Source organism: Pseudophryne corroboree, chromosome 11 (assembly GCF_028390025.1).
Source record: "Pseudophryne corroboree isolate aPseCor3 chromosome 11, aPseCor3.hap2, whole genome shotgun sequence".
Taxonomy (NCBI): Eukaryota; Metazoa; Chordata; class Amphibia; order Anura; family Myobatrachidae; genus Pseudophryne; species Pseudophryne corroboree.
Window position 1 is genome coordinate 354,219,839 of NC_086454.1, and position 22,417 is coordinate 354,242,255.

A 22,417-nucleotide genomic window follows, 5' to 3' on the forward strand; every position below is an offset into this window, starting at 1 on the left:
AGGCACGACCTCCACCCGGGAGAGTGGAAACTTCATCGGGAAGTTTTTTCCACATGATTGTAAACCTTTGGGAAATACCAAAGGTGGACATGATGGCGTCCCGTCTGAACAAAAAACGGGACAGGTATTGCGCCAGGTCAAGAGACCCTCAGGCAATAGCTGTGGACGTTCTGGTAACACCGTGGGTGTACCAGTCGGTGTATGTGTTCCCTCCTCTGCTTCTCATACCTAAGGTGCTGAGAATTATAAGACGTAGAGGAGTAAGAACTATACTCATGGCTCCGGATTGGCCAAGAAGGACTTGGTACCCGGAACTTCAAGAGATGCTTACAGAGGTCTTATGGCCTCTGCCGCTAAGAAGGGACTTGCTTCAGCAAGTACCATGTCTGTTCCAAGACTTACCGCAGCTGCGTTTGTCGGCATGGCGGTGGAACGCCGGATCCTAAGGGAAAAAGGCATTCCGGAAGAGGTCATTCCTACCCTGGTCAAAGCCAGAAAGGAGGTGACCGCACAACATTATCACCACATGTGGCGAAAATATGTTGCGTGGTGTGAGGCCAGGAAGGCCCCACAAAGAAATTTCAACTCGGTCGTTTCCTGCATTTCCTGCAAACAGGAGTGTCTATGGGCCTCAAATTGGGGTCCATTAAGGTTCAAATTTCGGCCCTGTCGATTTTCTTCCAGAAAGAATTGGCTTCAGTTCCTGAAGTCCAGAAGTTTGTCAAGGGAGTATTGCATATACAACCCCCTTTTGTGCCTCCAGTGGCACTGTGGGATCTCAACGTAGTTCTGGGATTCCTCAAATCACATTGGTTTAAAACCAGTCAAATCTGTGGATTTGAAGCATCTCACATGAAAAGTGACCATGCTCTTGGCCCTGGCCTGGACCAGGCGAGTGTCAAATTGGTGGTTTTTTCTCAAAAAAGCCCATATCTGTTTGTCCATTCGGACAGGGCAGAGCTGCGGACTCGTCCCCAGTTCTCTCCCTAAGGTGGTGTCAGTGTTTCACCTGAACCAGCTTATTGTGGTGCCTTGCACCTACTAGGGACTTGGAGGACTCCAAGTTGCTAGATGTTGTCAGGGCCCTGAAAATATGTTCCAGGACGGCTGGAGTCAGGAAAACTGACTTGCTGTTATCCTGTATGCACCCAACAAACTGGGTGCTCTTGCTTCTAAGCAGACTATTGCTAGTTGGATGTGTAATACAATTCAGCTTGCACATTCTGTGGCAGGCCTGCCACAGCCAAAATTTGTAAATGCCCATTCCACAAGGAAGGTGGGCTCATCTTGGGCGGCTGCCCGAGGGGTCTCGGCTTTACAACTTTGCCGAGCGGTTATTTAGTCAGGGGCAAACACGTTTGTAAAATCCTACAAATTTGATACCCTGGCTAAGGAGGACCTGGAGTTCTCTCATTCGGTGCTGCAGAGTCATCCGCACTCTCCCGCCCGTTTGGGAGCTTTGGTATTATCCCCATGGTCCTTTCAGGAACCCCAGCATCCACTAGGACGATAGAGAAAATAAGAATTTACTTACCGATAATTCTATTTCTCGGAGTCCGTAGTGGATGCTGGGCGCCCATCCCAAGTGCGGATTGTCTGCAATACTTGTACATAGTTACAAAAATCGGGTTATTATTGTTGTGAGCCATCTTTTCAGAGGCTCCGCTGTTATCATACTGTTAACTGGGTTCAGATCACAGGTTGTACGGTGTGATTGGTGTGGCTGGTATGAGTCTTACCCGGGATTCAAAATCCTCCCTTATTGTGTACGCTCGTCCGGGCACAGTACCTAACTGGAGTCTGGAGGAGGGTCATAGGGGGAGGAGCCAGTGCACACCACCTGATCGTAAAGCTTTAATTTTTGTGCCCTGTCTCCTGCGGAGCTGCTATTCCCCATGGTCCTTTCAGGAACCCCAGCATCCACTACGGACTCCGAGAAATAGAATTATCGGTAAGTAAATTCTTATTATCAGCCACTAAAAATCGATATTTTACAAATGTAAAAAAATAAATTGTGTTGGATAATTTTTTAAATAGATGTTCTTCACCTAATTCAATCATAAAAAAAATTAAAATTTCCGAGCATTTTTTGGAAAAAAATATTAACAGTTAAGTGGTTATAAGTGGAGTCTAGTTTATCAAACAATCAGACCAATCTGATGGAAATCCTTGGCGTTTGACCTAGTGTACGTAAGGAAGACATACCAATCGTCTCTCCTCGCGGATCTGCGGGAATCCCAGCGCTGTAGATGATCAGCTTCAGGTCTCTGAGAGCAAGGGTCCATGTTCAGTGGGCAGCAGTGTGTGTGTACGCGCTAGGTGGGAATGCGCTCCCCCCGCCCGTCTGCGCATCAGAAGCGAGTGGTGGGGGTGTTGACCTCCGCACTACAAAACTTCACTGATCCATACTTAGGGGTAAATTTGCGCTTCTGAAAATGAAAAGTGCGGCTGTTGCCCGTAGATTCTAGCTATCATTTTCTATTGCATCCTAGAAGAATGATAGAACCTGATTGGTACAGGCAACACTACCACTTGTCTGTTGTAGAAGTTTTAGTAAATCTACCCCCTGGAGCAGATGTGCTCAACACGTAGCCTTCCAGCTGTTGTGGAGCAACACATCCCAGCATGCCCTGCTATTGGTTTGTTTGTTTCTCTGACGTCCTAGTGGATGCTGGGAACTCCATAAGGACCATGGGGAATAGACGGGCTCCGCAGGAGACTGGGCACTCTATAAGAAAGATTTGGTACTATCTGGTGTGCACTGGCTCCTCCCACTAAGACCCTCCTCCAGACCTCAGTTAGATTTCTGTGCCCGGCCGAGCTGGATGCACACTAGGGGCTCTCCTGAGCTCCTAGAAAGAAAGTTTATTTTAGGTTTTTTATTTTACAGTGAGACCTGCTGGCAACAGGCTCACTGCAACGAGGGACTAAGGGGAGAAGAAGCGAACCTACCTGCTTGCAGCTAGCTTGGGCTTCTTAGGCTACTGGACACCATTAGCTCCAGAGGGATCGACCGCATGGAATTGGCCTTGGTGTTCGTTCCCGGAGCCGCGCCGCCGTCCCCCTTACAGAGCCAGAAACAAGAAGAGGTCCGGAAAATCGGCGGCAGAAGACATCAGTCTTCACCAAGGTAGCGCACAGCACTGCAGCTGTGCGCCATTGCTCCTCATACACACTTCACACTCCGGTCACTGAGGGTGCAGGGCGCTGGGGGGGGGGGGGGGGGGGCGCCCTGAGCAGCAATAAAAACACCTTGGCTGGCAAATATATCACAATATATAGCCCCAGAGGCTATATATGTGATAAATACCCCTGCCAGAATCCATAAAAAAGCGGGAGAAAAGTCTGCGAAAAAGGGGCGGGGCTATCTCCCTCAGCACACTGGCGCCATTTTCTCTTCACAGTGCAGCTGGAAGACAGCTCCCCAGGCTCTCCCCTGTAGTTTGCAGGCTCAAAGGGTTAAAAAGAGAGGGAGGGCACTAAATTTAGGCGCAATATTGTATATACAAGCAGCTATTGTGAAAAATTCATTCAATATAGTGTTAATCCCTAAATTATATAGCGCTCTGGTGTGTGCTGGCATACTCTCTCTCTGTCTCCCCAAAGGGCTGTGTGGGGTCCTGTCCTCAGTCAGAGCATTCCCTGTGTGTGTGCGGTGTGTCGGTACGGCTGTGTCGACACGTTTGATGAGGAGGCTTATGTGGTGGCAGAGCAGATGCCGATAAATGTGATGTCGCCCCCTGTGGGGCCAACACCGGAGTGGATGGATAGGTGGAAGGTATAAACCGACAGTGTCAACTCCTTACATAAAAGGCTGGATGACGTAACAGCTGTGGGACAGCCGGCTTCTCAGCCCGCGCCTGCCCAGGCGTCTCAAAGGCCATCAGGGGCTCAAAAACGCCCGCTCCCTCAGATGGCAGACACAGATGTCGACACGGAGTCTGACTCCAGTGTCGACGAGGTTGAGACATATACACAATCCACTAGGAACATCCGTTACATGATCCCGGCAATAAAAAATGTGTTACACATTTCTGACATTAACCCAAGTACCACTAAAAAAGGGTTTTATGTTTGGGGAGAAAAAGCAGGCAGTGTTTTGTTCCCCCATCAAATGAGTGAATGAAGTGTGAAAAAGCGTGGGTTCCCCCGATAAGAAACTGGTAATTTCTAAAAAGTTACTCATGGCGTACCCTTTCCCGCCAGAGGATAAGTTACGCTGGGAGATATCCCCTAGGGTGGATAAGGCGCTCACACGTTTGTCAAAAAAGGTGGCACTGCCGTCTTAGGATACGGCCACTTCGAAGGTACCTGCTGATAAAAAGCAGGAGGCTATCCTGAAGTCTGTATTTACACACTCAGGTACTAGACTGAGACCTGCAGATAGTGCTGCTGCAGCGTGGTCTGTGACCCTGTCAAACAGGGATACTATTTTGCGAACATAAGAGCATATTAAAGACGTCGTCTTATATATGAGGGATGCACAGAGGGATATTTTGCCGGCTGGCATCCAGAATTAATGCAATGTCCATTCTGTCAGGAGGGTATTAGAGACCCGACACTGGAGAGGTGATGCTGACTTTAAAAGGCACATAGAGCCTTATAAGGGAGAGGAATTGTTTGCGGATGGTCTCTGGGACCTCGTATCCACAGCAACAGCTGGGAAGAAAATTTTTTTACCTCAGGTTTCCTCACAGCCTAAGAAAGCACTGTATTATCAGGTACAGTCCTTTCGGCTTCAGAAAAGCAAGCGGGTCAAAGGCACTTCCTTTCTGCACAGAGACGAGGGAAGAGGGAAAAAGCTGCACCAGTCAGCCAGTTCCCAGAATCAAAATTCTTCCCCCGCTTCCTCTGAGTCCACCGCATGACGCGGGGGCTCCACAGGCGTAGCCAGGTACGGTGAGGGGCCGCCTCAAAAATTTCAGCGATCAGTGGGCTCGCTCACAGGTGGATCCCTGGATCCTTCAAGTAGTATCTCAGGGGTACAAGCTGGAATTCGAGGCGTCTCCCCCCCGCCGTTTCCTCAAATCTGCCTTGCCGACAACTCCCTCAGGCAGGGAGGCTGTGCTAGAGGCAATTCACAAGCTGTATTCCCAGCAGGTGATAGTCAAGGTGCCCCTACTTCAACAAGGACGGGGTTACTATTCCACACTGTTTGTGGTACCGAAACCGGACGGTTCGGTGAGACCCATTTTAAATTTGAAATCCTTGAACACATACATAAAAAAATTCAAGTTCAAGATGGAATCGCTCAGGGCGGTTATTGCAAGCCTGGAGGAGGGGGATTACATGGTATCCCTGGACATCAAGGATGCTTACCTACATGTCCCCATTTACCATCCTCACCAGGTGTACCTCAGATTTGTGGTACAGGATTGCCATTACCAATTCCAAACACTGCCGTTTGGACTGTCCACGGCACCGAGGGTCTTTACCAAGGTAATGGCAGAAATGATGATACTCCTTCGAAAAAAAAGGGAGTTTTAATTGTCCCGTACTTGGACGATCTCCTTATAAAGGCGAGGTCCAAGGAGCAGTTGTTGGTCGGAGTAGCACTATCTCTGGAAGTGCTACAACAGCACGGATGGATTCTATACATTCCAAAGTCACAGCTGGTTCCTACCACACGCCTACCATCCTGGGGATGGTTCTGGACACAGAACAGAAAAAAGTGTTTCTCCCGCAGGAGAAAGCCAAGGAGCTGTCATCTCTAGTCAGAGACCTCCTGAAACCAAAACAGGTATCGGTGCATCACTGCACACGAGTCCTGGGAAAAATGGTAGCTTCTTACGAAGCAAAATTCCATTCGGCAGGTTCCATGCAAGAACCTTTCAGTGGGACCTCTTGGACAAGTGGTCGGGATCGCATCTTCAGATGCATCGGCTGATAACCCTGTCTCCAAGGACCAGGGTATCTCTACTGTGGTGGCTGCAGAGTGCTCATCTTCAAGAGGGCCGCAGATTCGGCATACAGGACTGGGTCCTGGTAACCACGGATTCCAGCCTTCGAGGCTGGGGGGCAGTCACACAGGGAAGAAATTTCCAAGGACTTTGGTCAAGTCAGGAGTCGTCCCTACACATAAATATTCTGGAACTGAGGGCCATTTACAATGCCCTAAGTCTGGCAAGGCCTCTGCTTCAAAACCAGCCGGTACTGATCCAATCAGACAACATCACGGCAGTCGCCCATGTAAACCGACAGGGAGGCACAAGAAGCAGGATGGCAATGGCAGAAGCCACAAGGATTCTCCGATGGGCGGAAAATCACGTCTTAGCACTGTCAGCAGTGTTCATTCCGGGAGTGGACAACTGGGAAGCAGACTTCCTCAGCAGACACGACCTACACCCGGGAGAGTGGGGGCTTCATCCAGAAGTCTTCCAACTGTTGGTAAACCGTTGGGAAAGGCCACAGGTGGACATGATGGCGTCCCGCCTAAACAAAAAACTAGATATTGCGCCAGGTCAAGGGACCCTCAGGCAATAGCTGTGGACGCTCTAGTGACACCGTGGGTGTACCAGTCGGTTTATGTATTCCCTCCTCTGCCTCTCATACCAAAGGTACTGAGAATAATAAGAAAACGAGGAGTAAGAACGATACTCGTGGTTCCGGATGGGCCAAGAAGAGCTTGGTACCCAGAACTTCAAGAAATGATATCAGAGGACCCATGGCCTCTACCGCTCAGACAGGATCTGCTACAGCAGGGGCCCTGTCTGTTCCAAGACTTACCGCGGCTGCGTTTGACGGCATGGCGGTTGAATTCCGGATCCTAAAGGAAAAGGGCATTCCGGAGGAAGTCATTCCTACGCTGATAAAAGCCAGGAAAGAAGTAACCGCAAACCATTATCACCGTATTTGGCGAAAATATGTTGCGTGGTGTGAGGCCAGGAAGGCCCCAACAGAGGAATTTCAGCTGGGTCGTTTTCTGCACTTCCTACAGTCAGGAGTGACTGTGGGCCTAAACTTGGGTTCCATTAAGGTCCAGATTTCGGCTCTGTCGATTTTCTTCCAGAAAGAACTGGCTTCACTGCCTGGAGTTCAGACATTTGTAAAGGGAGTGCTACATATTCAGCCCCCTTTTGTGCCTCCTGTGGCACCTTGGGATCTCAACGTGGTGTTGAGTTTCCTAAAATCACATTGGTTTGAGCCACTTAAAACTGTGGATTTGAAATATCTCACGTGGAAAGTGGTCATGTTATTGGCCTTGGCTTCGGCCAGGCGTGTGTCAGAATTGGCGGCTTTGTCATGTAAAGCCCTTATCTGATTTTCCATATGGATAGGGCAGAATTGAGGACTCGTCCCCAGTTTCTCCCTAAGGTGGTATCAGCTTTTCACTTGAACCAACCTATTGTAGTGCCTGCGGCTACTAGGGACTTGGAAGATTCCAAGTTACTGGACGTAGTCAGGGCCTTAAAAATTTATATTTCCAGGACGGCTGGAGTCAGGAAAACTGACTCGCTTTTTATCCTGTAGGCACCCAACAAAATAGGTGCTCCTGCTTCTAAGCAGACTATTGCTCGCTGAATTTGTAGCACAATTCAGCTGGAGCATTCTGCGGCTGGATTGCCGCATCCTAAATCAGTAAAAGCCCATTCCACGAGGAAAGTGGGCTCATCTTGGGCGGCTGCCCGAGGGGTCTCGGCTTTACAACTTTGCCGAGCTGCAACTTGGTCAGGGGCAAACATGTTTGCTAAATTCTACAAATTTGATACCCTGGCTGAGGAGGACCTTGAGTTCTCTCATTCGGTGCTGCAGAGTCATCCGCACTCTCCCGCCCGTTTGGGAGCTTTGGTATAATCCCCATGGTCCTTACGGAGTTCCCAGCATCCACTAGGACGTCAGAGAAAATAAGATTTTACTCACCGGTAAATCTATTTCTCGTAGTCCGTAGTGGATGCTGGGCGCCCATCCCAAGTGCGGATTGTCTGCAATACTTGTATGTAGTTATTGCCTAACTAAGGGTTATTGTTGAGCCATCTGTTGAGAGGCTCAGGTATATTTCATACTGTTAACTGGGTATAGTATCACGAGTTATACGGTGTGATTGGTGTGGCTGGTATGAGTCTTACCCGGGATTCAAAATCCTTCCTTATTGTGTCAGCTCTTCCGGGCACAGTATCCTAACTGAGGTCTGAAGGAGGGGCATAGAGGGAGGAGCCAGTGCACACCAGGTAGTACCTAATCTTTCTTATAGAGTGCCCAGTCTCTTGCGGAGCACGTTTTATTCCCCATGGTCCTTACGGAGTTCCCAGCATCCACTACGGACTACGAGAAATAGATTTATCGGTGAGTAAAATCTTATTTTTTTGTGCGTTTCCATACGTGAGATGGGACTTTATCTGCTGTATCATAGAGGCTTCTGGTCGCTGTAACAGCGATTGCGTTTGTTGCGCATACAATAAATAATTTACAGCATGGGCACAAGTGGGATGTGCAGTAAATGCGACTGGTATAAAGCGGACACATACGCTACTGCTACCGGCCGGAATACATCTTAAGCGCCAAGTATGGAGGAAAATGCGCTATTTCTGCGTGTAGCTTTTAGGTCGTACATTTGCATATTGATTTGTTATATTTGTTTTGTAGACGGTTAAATGGGCTGTTCCTTAAAGTAGTAATTGGTATTGCCGCAGGTTTGCAGCCTCTGGCGCCAGCACTTCCTGACAGATTAGCACCAAAGGTTTGTGGTGGCTAGTCCACCTGATTGGACGGGAGTCAGGAACAATCAAAGCAGACCCAAAACAGTTATTCTCGGGAATCCTTTAAACGTGTTTATTGGAGAATGATGAGGCCAGAATGGGGAGATTAGGTCTCACTGTGGTAACTGGTTTCCAATGTAGAATAAATTGGCATTAGAATGTGACACAAAACGTTATCCTCTGCATTTCCCACCACGTGTATCGTCATGTCATGCATCGTGTTGTGTTTCTGTTTTAGTGGTGGACACCTGAAGAAGCCATTGATGAGTATAAGTGTCAGAAAAGCTGGATTCCGCCTCCTCAGTTCTACGATTTAAGCAGATTGTGCAACTTCCCTATGATTCAGGAGTTAAACAGGTTCAGCCTACACCGCGCCCTGGAGGGCTGTGAAAGGTGGTTGCCTGTATTAGTCCACGCTGAAGACGGCATGCTGCACACACTGCCAGGTATGACCTATAAGGAAATAAGCTGACCACTAAGTAGAAATATTCTTTATGTAAAACTGGTACTTGAAATAAGGACCCGTAAGGCAGGTCTTCCTGTAAAACAGTGTCTCTTACGGGCATCAGACACCATGCACAGCGAACACAGGAATAGGCCTAACCGCACAGGTACATAACTGAAAATAAACACATAAACATCAAAAGTCTTAGCACTTCTTGTGCTCAGCAGTCAGTCCACTGCAGTGGCTTACAGCCACACTTGCCATTCTCTCCTGACACGGCCAATGTCCACAGTCCCTAGCACTACAAACTGTTCCCTGCTCACTAGCCTCTACCAGGCATCAGTGCACTGCACAGTGGGTGTATGGGAGTTTTAAACCCCTGTCATGCTTCTGACTTCCTGCTGGCTCTTAGTGAGCTGGAAAATCCGGACCTCTGTTTTTCCACTCGTAGCTGTGCAATCCAGAAAGCCCGGAGTTCTAAATCTCCACTGCAGGTGCAGAATGTGCGGTCTTGGTTTTCTTCTCCCTTGAAGGTAGCCTGTGGAGAAGCAGTGGCATAAGATCTGTTTCTTAAATACTGATGAACATGAAAAAGTATTTACATACATCTATCCAGAATACACCCATACACACAGGACACTGCAAAAACTCTAATCCATGCTCATTAGCTCCCGCATTGATTATTACAATAGTCTTCTTACTGATCTTACCTAAAACAGACTGACCTCTACAGTCCATTGAGATTGCAGCTGCAAGGCTGATCTTCCCCGCTAGACGTTCATTGTCTGCGGATACGGTCTATCAGTCCCTCCATTGGTTACATGTTTTCTACTGTATTCAATATAAAAGAAGAATACACAATATAGTGGGCGCTAGTAAAGATGGTAGTAAATATTGCAGCTCAATACAACCTAAATAATGGCTGCCTTCACAGTGTAGACCTGGACATCCACCAACTATTGGAGACTATAAAAGAGTGAAGAAATAGTGAAGGCGCACAAAGAAAAAGGTATATTGGCCGCTGGTTTGATGATTATAATATTTATTTCTCTAACGTCCTAGAGGATGCTGGGGACTCCGTAAGGACCATGGGGAAGAGACGGGCTCCGCAGGAGACATGGGCACTTTAAGAAAGAATTTAGTTCCTGGTGTGCACTGGCTCCTCCCTCTCTGCCCCTCCTCCAGACCTCAGTTTGAGTCTGTGCCCAGAGGAGCTGGGTGCTTTTCAGTGAGCTCTCCTGAGTTTGCTGATAGAAAGTTTTTTGTTAGGTTTTTTTTTTTTAACATATTTTCTCTATCGTCCTAGTGGATGCTGGGGTTCCTGAAAGGACCATGGGGAATAGCGGCTCCGCAGGAGACAGGGCACAAAAAGTAAAGCTTTTTCCGATCAGGTGGTGTGCACTGGCTCCTCCCCCTATGACCCTCCTCCAGACTCCAGTTAGATTTTTGTGCCCGGCCGAGAAGGGTGCAATCTAGGTGGCTCTCCTAAAGAGCTGCTTAGAAAAAGTTTAGCTAGGTTTTTTATGTTACAGTGATTCCTGCTGGCAACAGGATCACTGCAGCGAGGGACTGAGGGGAGAAGGAGTCAACTCACCTGCGTGCAGGATGGATTGGCTTCTTGGCTACTGGACATCAAGCTCCAGAGGGACGATCACGGGTACAGCCTGGATGGTCACCGGAGCCACGCCGCCGGCCCCCTTGCAGATGCTGAAGACAGAAGAGGTCCAGAATCGGCGGCTGAAGACTCCTGCAGTCTTCAAAAGGTAGCGCACAGCACTGCAGCTGTGCGCCATTTTCCTCTCAGCACACTTCACACGGCAGTCACTGAGGGTGCAGGGCGCTGGGAGGGGGGCGCCCTGGGAGGCAAAATGATTACCTATAAAGGCTAAAAATACCTCACATATAGCCCTAGAGGCTATATGGAGATATTTAACCCCTGCCTGATTTCTCTAAATAGCGGGAGACGAGCCCGCCAGAAAAGGGGCGGGGCCTATCTCCTCAGCACACGGCGCCATTTCCTCTCACAGTTCCGCTGGTCAGGACGGCTCCCAAGTCTCTCCCCTGCACTGCACTACAGAAACAGGGTAAAACAGAGAGGGGGGGGCACATTTATGGCGATAAATTGATATAACAAAGCAGCTATAAGGGAGCACTTATTATAAGGCTATCCCTGATATATATATAGCGCTTTTGGTGTGTGCTGGCAAACTCTCCCTCTGTCTCCCCAAAGGGCTAGTGGGTCCTGTCTTCGTTAGGAGCATTCCCTGTGTGTCTGCTGTGTGTCGGTACGTGTGTGTCGACATGTATGAGGACGATATTGGTGTGGAGGCGGAGCAATTGCCAAATATGAGGATGTCACCCCCTAGGGAGTCGACACCGGAATGGATGCCTTTATTTATGGAACTACGGGATAGTGTCAACACGCTAAAGCAGTCGTTTGACGACATGAGGCGGCCGGACAATCAATTAGTGCCTGTCCAGGCGACTCAAACACCGTCAGGGGCTGTGAAACGCCCTTTGCCTCAGTCGGTCGACACAGACCCAGACACAGGCGATGACTCCAGTGGTGACGGTGACGAATCAACCGTATTTTCCAGTAGGGCCACACGTTATATGATTTTGGCAATGAAGGAGGCGTTACATTTAGCTGATACTACAGGTACCACTAAACAGGGTATTATGTGGGGTATGAAAAAACTACCTATAGTTTTTCCTGAATCAGAAGAATTAAATGACGTGTGTAATGAAGCGTGGGTTGCCCCTGATAAAAAACTGATAATTTCAAAGAAATTATTGGCATTATACCCTTTCCCGCCAGAGGTTAGGGAGCGCTGGGAAACACCTCCTAGGGTGGACAAGGCGCTAACACGCTTATCTAAACAAGTGGCGTTACCCTCTCCTGAGACGGCCGCACTTAAAGATCCATCAGATAGGAGGATGGAAAATATCCAAAAAAGTATATACACACATGCAGGTGTTATACTACGACCAGCTGTAGCGACTGCCTGGATGGGCAGTGCTGGGGTAGTTTGGTCAGAGTCCCTGATTGAAAATATTGATACCCTGGACAGGGACAATATTTTACTGTCGTTAGAACAAATAAAGGATGCATTTCTTTATATGCGTGATGCACAGAGGGATATCTGCACACTGGCATCACGGGTAAGTGCTATGTCCATTTCGGCCAGAAGAGCTTTATGGACGCGACAGTGGTCAGGTGATGCGGATTCAAAACGGCATATGGAAGTTTTGCCGTATAAAGGGGAGGAGTTATTTGGAGTCGGTCTATCAGATTTGGTGGCCACGGCTACAGCCGGGAAATCCACTGAAAGGATATCAGCCTCTTCTTGTACCCCTCGATTTGATGGCCACTGACGTCAGTGAGAGCAATCCTTAAAATTACAGATTATACACGACACCATGTAATTAAGAATCACTCTCCGTTTATTGTTCATAACAATGGTATATAAGGCATCATTGTCTAGGGAGGGATTGGAATGTCCAGGGAGGGGTAGGCAAAAGTAAATACTTTATTGGTTTAACTTTACTGCATAGGAGGGATAAAACAGGCTACATGGGGGGAAGTAGGATACAGCCTAGTACTTCATCTAGGGGTGGTGATTTCACACAGTTCCCAACAAACTATGGGTGGAGCTATATTCATTTTATGCAATGCAAGCTAAATCCAAGGCAAAAGAAAAAGAAACAATATTTACACAATGCACAATGACAGAGGAGATTTAACCCTTCAATCCCCTCTTAGAATCATGATTGTTATACGACATGATTCTTCTGTAGAGCCCCCTTTTTGTTTCTCCAATTTTTTAGATATTGAACATAATCATCGGGGCCTTTGCTATCAGAGGAGGTGATGGGGCTAGTGGTAACATCATAATACATCAAGACTGTGTCAATACCTTTAGATGTGAGTTTCTTTCCACAGGGAATCACACAATAAACTATGAGACCTATAAAGATTAAAGTTATTATTATGAATATACTTATTTGCACAAGAGCCTGTTTCCAATTTTCAATCCACCCAAAATATTGGCTCCATGGGTTATCAACACCTGAATTTTTCTTAAGTTCTATGGATAAGGTTTCTAATTTGTTTATGGCTAAAGTAACCTTACCATTGGGACCAGTGTTGTCAGGAATATATGTACAACAGCCTTCCACCTTACTAATGTAAACACATGTACCGCCTTTTTCTGCTAGAATCATGTCAAGAGCCATTCTATTTTGGAAGGTCATTTGGGAAGTGGCTTCTAGCTGTTCAGCTATACCTTTAAGAGCATCTTTGGTATCATTAACAAATCTTTGTTGGTTATAATATATATAATTAATCCAGGCTACGTTTTTATTTACAGTTACTATAGGGAACAATGATTCAAAACCCGCAGCCACCTCATCTCTAGCTTTGAACTCATTTGGAACACCTCTTGGGACCCCTATAGCATCAATGTATACGTGGGGGTCAAAGCTACCTCCTGGGAGTGCTCTTTTCTTTCGATTAGCAGGAGTATTAGAGGGAGGAGTGGGGTCATCGGTGATCATTAGGAGTGGCATTATGACTTTGGCCAGGGCACACTCACCATACCATGGTGTGTCTAATTTAGTTCTAAGCTTCATATCCCCACATATATAATAAATGTCACCTAATGATCTAGTTTGGTTGACTAAAACAGTTGTTCTTTTATTTGCACAATACCCTGGTGGGAAGGTTTTTAAATTTCTCCCTGTGGTGGTGTTAGATGTATAACAGGTATAGTTTCCAGGATATATGGTTATGGTGCTTCCTGGGTTGGGATTTTTTGACAATATGGGATATTCCCTTTTCCACATTTCGCACTGACTGTCATTTGTTTTGGTGTCATTAAAAAGGCTGAAAAAACAATTTTCCTGTTCTAGGGGTATATTAAGGGGCACTGTACCTAGGTGGGGCCTAGATTTGCCACAGACATAACAGTTACTTTTATTATGTTTGCTAGCACTATACTTCATCCATTCTAACCAGAAATTGATGTCAGAGAAACCAGTTTCAATAGCTAGGGTGTCTTTAAAGGTGGGATTGTTAACGGCCATCATATCCTTGAAGGTGGTTATATGAGGTTTCAAGAGGTTGGGGCGTGGTTTAGGGGGCTTGAGCTGGGCATACTTTTCATTGTTAAACATATCCTGTAACAAGAATGGTGTAAGGGATGGGTTTAAAAAAAAGGATTCACCTAGGACATAGGTGCCTGCATCAGTAGACTGGGGATGTTTTATGCTTAATATGAATTTACTATCACATCTGTTTTGTCTATGAAGGGTAAGACGGGTAAGCAGGGACTCACCATATTTGTCTTTTCTTGAGAGAGCCTCTTTGGGCTGGTATCCATAACTATGGCCAGAATTCCATCCCACTGATCCCCAATACGCACATTTATTTCCCCAATATTTACTAGTAACACAAATATAGGCTTCAGTGGGGGTATTACGTGTACCATACTGATCACACTGCCAGGCATAATGTTTGTTAAGACAGGGAGCAATGGTACAGAAATCTATTTTATAGGCGGCAACCTCAGTATTGGAGGAGTTATACCAAAATGTGTAGGTGCCGGATTTTTGTGTAATGTCTACTTCAGCTGTAGCTTGGCAAGTGAGGACCATTAGGATTATCAACATAGTCCCCAGGATAGAGGTAGGGGACAGGTTCCTCATCCTCCTCTGTTCTTCTGTCTTCGCTAGGTGGGAGGTCAGGGCTGTCTGCCCCCGTTTGTACCTCGCTGGAATCACTTGCTTCCCTCTCTAGGTCTGGTCTAGGAATCTTTTTCACTCGGGATGCATGGATCCAGGTGGGGCTTTCCTCTGTCAGGACTGCTGTTCTGGTTACTGCTACGACCTCTGTCTCTGGACCGTAGGTAAAGTCTCCTGGGCTCTTGTTCCTGGGGAGCACCTTCACCACGACTCTGTCTCCGACTTTAAAGGGGTGTGTAGGTTCCTGTGGATTCAAAGGGTTTTTACAAACAACCTCATGTTCAATTTCATTCAGTTTTATTATCAGGGACCTGACATACTCTTCTCTGATAAGTTCTAGATCTCCCTCCTGTATTACTAATGGTTTCTTAGCCCAAGGTGTAGGGAAGGGCCTACCCATTAATATTTCAAAGGGGGAGTAGCCCAAAGTCTTTTGTGGTGTCATTCTGATCTCTGCTAGGATAATAGGAAGGACCTTCTTCCATTTATGGAAGGTACCCCCTGTGGCCTTCCTAAGCTTGTCTTTGAGGGTCCTATTCATGCGTTCTACGACCCCTGAACTCTGCGGGTGATACGGGATGTGGAATTTCCATTCCACCTGCAGGGTCTTTACCAGAGCCTGTGTAATTTTTGCTGTAAAGGCGGAGCCTTTATCACTATTGATTTGCAATGGGCACCCCCATCTGGGGATGATTTCCTGAGTTAGGATCCTAGCAACTGTCTTTGCATCCTCAGATTTAGTGGGGAATACCTCTGGCCATCGAGAGAACATGTCTACAATGACCAGGGCATATTCCTGTTTACCAGTACCTGGGATATGGGTGAAGTCAATTTGCAGGTGTGTAAAGGGTGTGGTGGGGTATTCAAGATGCTGATGTTTTGCCTTGTCAGGGTTGTTGGGGTTGTTTCGCAGGCAAGTGATGCATCTACTGACATACTGATCTACTAATGACTTGGCATCCGTGACATAGAAATCATTACGTAAGAGTAAGGTAGTTGTTGCCTTACTGTGGTGTCCTATGCCATGGTAGTGGGCAATAAACAAGGGTGCACTGGACTGGGGTATACAAGGTTTCCCCTCTTTGCAGATTAATCCTGTTTTAGGATTCTTCTGCAAAACTGGGTAAGTCCAGTCAGCTAGGTCGGCAGTGGAGGCTGAGGCCTGTAACTGGGTGATCAGGTAATGGTTGTCGAGAGCTGGGGGGGTCATGATGGTCATGTGGGCCTGAGTGATGGGCTGTGAGGCTGCATGTTTGGCAGCAGAGTCAGCAAGGGCATTTCCAAGGGAGACTGCATCCTTCCCCCCGGTGTGTGCCCTGCAATGGAGGATTGCAATGTCAGAGGGTAAGGTTATGGCATGCAGAAGGTCAGAGATGAGTTGGGCATGTGATATGCCTTTTCCATCAGCTCCAAGGAAACCACGGCGTTGCCAAATGACCCCATGGTCATGCACGACGCCGTACCCGTATTTGGAGTCAGTGTAGATGGTGACTGGTTTATTCCGGTAAAGGTGACAAGCCCTTGTGAGAGCAATGAGCTCTGCAGCCTGTGCTGACTGGTAAGGAATGGGCTGTGCTTCCAGAATAATGTCAGGGAGAGTGACAATAGCATAACCCGCTTGGTACGTGGTGTCATTGGGTCTGCTACAGGAACCATCTACAAAAATGACATCCGCGTCGGGGACAGGGACAGGGGACATGTCCAGTCTGGGGGATGTTTCTGACTCAATGGAAGCTGAGCAGTCATGGGGTTCAGGAGGGTGGTCTTCAGGACCTTTGAGCCCCAGGAGAGCGTTGAGAATGGGTGCAGGACCTGAAGAGTTGGTGGCATACTTAATGGTGAGGGAGGGGTTGTTCAAAAGGAGAACCTCATATCCACTGAGGCGCTGAGCTGACATGTGTTGTGTGTGTAACCCTTTTAAAATGGTTAGAACATCATGAGTGGTGTGAAGTATTGTTGTGTGGCCTAGGGTGAGTGTGGTGGCCATTTCAGTTACCATTGCACAGGCTGCAAGTGCCCTGAGGCAAGCAGGCATACCTTGCACAGTGACAGGCATTACTTTGGAAAAAAATGCCACTGGGCGCAACTTTCCTCCATGAAACTGTGTGAGCACCCCCGCCATGGTTTTACAATTGTCCCTTGCAAACAAATGAAAAGGTAGTACATAGTTGGGGAGGCCAAGTGCCGGACTTTTCATTAACATACACTTTAAGCTTTCATATGCAGTTAACATTTCTTGTGACCATTGTACAATATTAGGTTTGTCTTTCAGTGTGGCTTGTCTCAAAATGTTATCATAATAGGAACAATCAGATATCCACTGTCTGCAGTAATTTACCATACCCAGAAAAGACAGCAGTTCTCTCTGGGTAGTTGGGGTGACCAGGCCCAATACAGACTGAATGCGCTGTGGACTGACTTTCCTTTCCCCCTGAGTGAGCACAAAACCTAAGTAATCCACATGCTTCTTACACCATTGCATTTTTGTTTTGGACACCTTGTGTCCACATTCACAGAGCCAGTTTAACAGTGATATACCATCCTCCCGGCAGGCCTCCTCAGTTTGACTACAGAGCAGCAGATCATCTGCATACTGTAGCAGGACTGAACCATGGTGAGGTTGCCAGGGCCCCAATGTGGCCTGGAGTACAATGCTATAGACAACGGGTGCGTCAATATAGCCCTGGGGTAAACGACACCAGGTGAGTTGCTTGCCCTCAAAAGAAAATGCAAAAAGTAACTGTGTCTGTGCATCCACTGGAATGCTAAAAAATGCATTTTTTAAATCAATCACAGAAAAAATTGCAGCATCTGCAGGGATAGCTGAAATGAGTGAGTTAATGTCAGGTACAATGGGTGCTATGGGCACAATGAGTTGGTTAATTGCCCTGAGGTCTTGTACAAACCTTACACTACCATCTGACTTAGCAACAGGGTTGACTGGTGTGCAGTAAGGTGAGATTATGTGTCTGAGAATGCCTTGTTGGAGAAACTGTTGTATCATTGGTCTAAGACCTTCAACCTTCTCTTGTGACAAGGGGTATTGCTTTTGATAGACAGGTTGTGTGTCAGGTTTCAGGGTTGCTCTATATGGTGTGCAAGGAATGAGGCCAGTGTCATAGGGACCCTCCGACCATAGAGCAGGGTTCACTTTGTCAAAATCAGGTGTAATGTCTGTTGCCTCCCACACCGGTAGGTGTGGGGACTCGACCTCCAGGCCACTGCTAGTGGGTGAAGGGAGAATGGAGATTTCGAGTTTGCTAAGAAGATCCCTTCCCAGAAGATTAATTGGACATTCAGGTATTACAGTGAAATTGTGTTTACCCATATACGTGCCTCCCGTGGTTCTGACACTAAGGGCATCTGTCAGGTAAGCATCTGTGGGTATCCCATTGATTCCCATTGAAGGAGCAGTCTTTTCCAAATGACCATCGTACAGGTCGACACACAAAACACTAGTAGTTGCCCCGCTATCTACCAGGAAAGGGATTGCTCTCTTTCCTATAATCAAGGTTAGTAGCGGTGGGTCCTTCCAGTGTCTGGTGAGTTGGGCAAAGGCTGGGATACCCTCCTCCGGGCCCCGTCAGTGGGAGGGATCCTGCCAGTCAACTCGGAATCGGACATGATCCTGAAAGGGGTTGTTGTGTGACTGTCGGGGATGATCCCGGGAGGGAGCCGGAGCTTGGGGCTGTCGGTGGTTTTGTGGGGGACAAGGGCAATCCCTTGCCCAGTGATCGTCCCTTCCACAGTTGAAGCAGGAGGTTTGTTTCCTGCTGGCAGAGTCAGGGGGGTGGGGTGGCCTGGCTTGTGGGTTTTGATATCGGGCTGGATTGCGGGGTGGGCCAGTAAAGTGCTGCTGGCGTCTATCTCCCCGGTTTCTGTGATTTTGGTAATTATGAGTTGGGGCATTCTGCAAGGGTTTTTTAACATCAAAGCATCCTGCAGCTTCCTTTTCATATAAGTGCTTTTCAAATTCCTTAATATTATCAGAGGTCCAGGAAGAAACACCTTGCTTAACAGGGACCATAACAGATGGCAACAAGTTATTTACAAAGGTAGAAATTAGTAAATGGTCTGTATCTACAAGAGTAAGACCTGCATCTTCAGACCAACACTTTTTAAACCTCTTCCAAAACTCAGTGACAGTTTCAGTGGGCTTTTGTTTACATGCTACGGCAATAGGAAGAGAAGCTCGGGTTTTAAAAATCTCTTTCATATGGGTCTCAATTTCCTTCCACATCTCCGTTACACCGTCCCCAGTATTGAGAGGGTAGCGAACGGCATCGTTAAAGGTGGTAGGAGTGTTTATGGTGGGAATCTTTTTCCAATCCCACCCGTTGTAATGGTCTATAACCCCATCTATGATCAGCTTCATATCTTCTTGAGTATAGCTGCGTCCTGTGCAAGCCTTTTTCAAGTAAGCTATGCAGCCGTCAGGTGCAACAGTGGGTTTGGGACAGTTCTTAACAATTCTGTCTAAATCCTCTATTTCAATGGGTTTCTTTAACAACTGATCCCCTACTGTCATAAAGGGCAGGTGCTGGGTGGCGACACTGCTGGCATCAGCACTGTTTTCAAGGAAACCAGTGCCGGATCGCGTTATGGAGGGGGTAAGAGGGTGGTGAATGATAACAGTTGAGTCAGCGTTACGGCGGGAGGTGATTTGTTTAGGAGTAGGGGCACTAGGGGCGGGGGTGGTTACGTCTATGTGGAGGGTACTGTCAGGGGGGGCTATTCCTCCTGAGCCTCCTTCTCCTTCCCCTTCCCCTCCTCCCCCTCCCCTTTGCATCGGCATTCGTGACAAAGCAACTGAGCCTCCTTCTCCTTCCCCTTCCCCTCCTCCCCCTCCCCTTTGCATCGGAATTCGTGACAAAGCAACTGCAGCTAACAGATCTGTGTCTTTTAAGGAGGGGTATAGGGGACTGTAGGGCGGAGGAGAAGAGTTTTTTAGAAACTTGTTGCTTCTAAATTCCTCAGCTTTGTGTAGTCGGGAAGTTACAGATTTTATTCTACGCTGTTTCTGCTTGATATTTTTGTCATACCAATGAGGTGCTATCGTGAGCCATTGCTCTCCTCCAGCGCGCATATATGTCATGTCCCATTGTGGGTCATGATCATACCATGGCCAGGCTTCCTTATCTTCCAGACAAAGACCTTTGACCATGTCCATATAAAAGGGATAATTAATACCGTCACGGGGGAATGGACTGGGGCTGCCAACTTTCTCTGTCCACCCCGCTAAGTTATCTACCCAAGGGTTAACTAAATAATAATCTGTGGTGGAGTTACGGGCAACATATTCCTTACATGTTTCTCCTGGTAAAGGTGGAGGATAAATGACTGTCTTACTCTGACCCCCTCCCATAGTAAAGAATACAATCTACACCAGCTTTCTACGCAATTTCTACAACAACTTATAACAACTGTCTATGCAATATCACAACAAAAATGCAGTTTAAAAAAAACCTTCTATACAATTTCACAACAAAAAGACTTTCTATGCATGCATTAGCTAACACCAGTTAATTAGTCATTGACAATATCACAATATTATCTGTATAATGAGAACATGAAATCTTTTGACGGGTACGCTTACCTTCGTACAAGATGTCAGAAAAAATACAGCGTTTTAAACAGGAAGCAAGAAAAGTGTTTGAGTAAGATATCTGGCAGACGAAAACTTACCAGCCGTCTGAACCAAATATAAGAACTTATCACACTACAAACATACAAGAATATATAGGCGATCAAATCGGGGTATTTTCTACGTTACGTATAGACCCCAGGTCTATTTTTTTAAGTATCCCAGATACTAACGTCTTTGGAGAATTGCGCTTTTCTCAGACGTATCTTTAAGTCCCAGACATTAAAGATTATATGGTATCCCTGATACCTGTTTTATGGCTTTACATAAAACTACGTAATATTAAGTCCCGGACTTAAATATTACCTTGTCACGTGTTCCCGGAACACGGAGCGAGTTCAAATTCAGTGTTTGAACGCAATCCCTTACGGAAAAGACAGACAATGAATTCTCTATCTTACCGATTCGGGGGCGATCAACTGAATCCAGGACTGAGCCCCCACTTGAAAGGATATCAGCCTCTTCTTGTACCCCTCGATTTGATGGCCACTGACGTCAGTGAGAGCAATCCTTAAAATTACAGATTATACACGACACCATGTAATTAAGAATCACTCTCCGTTTATTGTTCATAACAATGGTATATAAGGCATCATTGTCTAGGGAGGGATTGGAATGTCCAGGGAGGGGTAGGCAAAAGTAAATACTTTATTGGTTTAACTTTACTGCATAGGAGGGATAAAACAGGCTACATGGGGGGAAGTAGGATACAGCCTAGTACTTCATCTAGGGGTGGTGATTTCACACAGTTCCCAACAAACTATGGGTGGAGCTATATTCATTTTATGCAATGCAAGCTAAATCCAAGGCAAAAGAAAAAGAAACAATATTTACACAATGCACAATGACAGAGGAGATTTAACCCTTCATCCACCTTTCTACCTCAAGTCACTCCCCCACAGAAAAAGGCACCGACTTTTCAACCGCAGCCCTTTCGTTCCTTTAAAAATAAGAGAGCAAAGGGCTATTCATATCTGCCACGAGGCAAAGGTCGAGGGAAGAGACAGCAACACGCAGCTCCTTCCCAGGAACAGAAGCCCTCCCCGGCTTCTACAAAAGCCTCAGCATGACGCTGGGGCTCCTCAAGCGGACTCGGGGATGGTGGGCGGTCGTCTCAAAAATTACAGCGCGCAGTGGGCTCACTCGCAGGTAGATCCCTGGATCCTGCAGATAATATCTCAAGGGTACAGGTTGGAATTAGAGACGGATCCACCTCGCCGTTTCCTGAAGTCTGCTTTACCAACGTCCCCCTCCGAAAGGGAGACGGTTTTGGAAGCCATTCACAAGCTGTACTCTCAGCAGGTGATAGTCAAGGTACCTCTTCTACAACAAGGGAAGGGGTATTATTCCACTCTTTTTGTGGTACCGAAGCCGGATGGCTCGGTAAGGCCTATTCTAAATCTGAAGTCCTTGAACCTGTACATAAAGAAGTTCAAGTTCAAAATGGAGTCACTCAGAGCAGTGATAGCGAACCTGGAAGAGGGGGACTTTATGGTATCCTTGGACATCAAGGATGCGTATCTCCACGTTCCAATTTACCCCTCACACCAGGGGTACCTCAGGTTCGTTGTACAAAACTGTCACTATCAGTTTCAGACGCTGCCGTTCGGATTGTCCACGGCACCTCGGATCTTTACAAAGGTGATGGCCGAGATGATGATTCTTCTTCGAAGAAAAGGCGTATTAATTATCCCATACTTGGACGATCTCCTAATAAGGGCGAGGTCCAGAGAACAGCTAGAGATGGGATTAGCACTGTCTCAAGAAGTGCTAAAACAGCACGGGTGGATTCTGAATATTCCAAAATCCCAGTTAATGCCGACAACTCGTCTGCTGTTCCTAGGGATGATTCTGGACACGGTTCAGAAAAAGGTTTTTCTCCCGGAGGAA

The 22,417-nt window shown here is 47.0% G+C and overlaps 1 protein-coding gene across 2 annotated transcripts in view; it reads left to right on the top strand.

Moving 5' to 3' along the window:
• NUDT19 (nudix hydrolase 19) overlaps nt 1–22,417 on the top strand; it is an 83,085-nt gene that overhangs the window by 47,500 nt on the left and 13,168 nt on the right. For both annotated transcript variants that reach the window (XM_063946009.1, XM_063946008.1), the window contains exon 3: nt 8,935–9,142. In XM_063946009.1, coding sequence (XP_063802079.1) covers nt 8,935–9,142 — 208 coding nt within the window. The remainder of the gene's footprint in view (nt 1–8,934; nt 9,143–22,417) is intronic.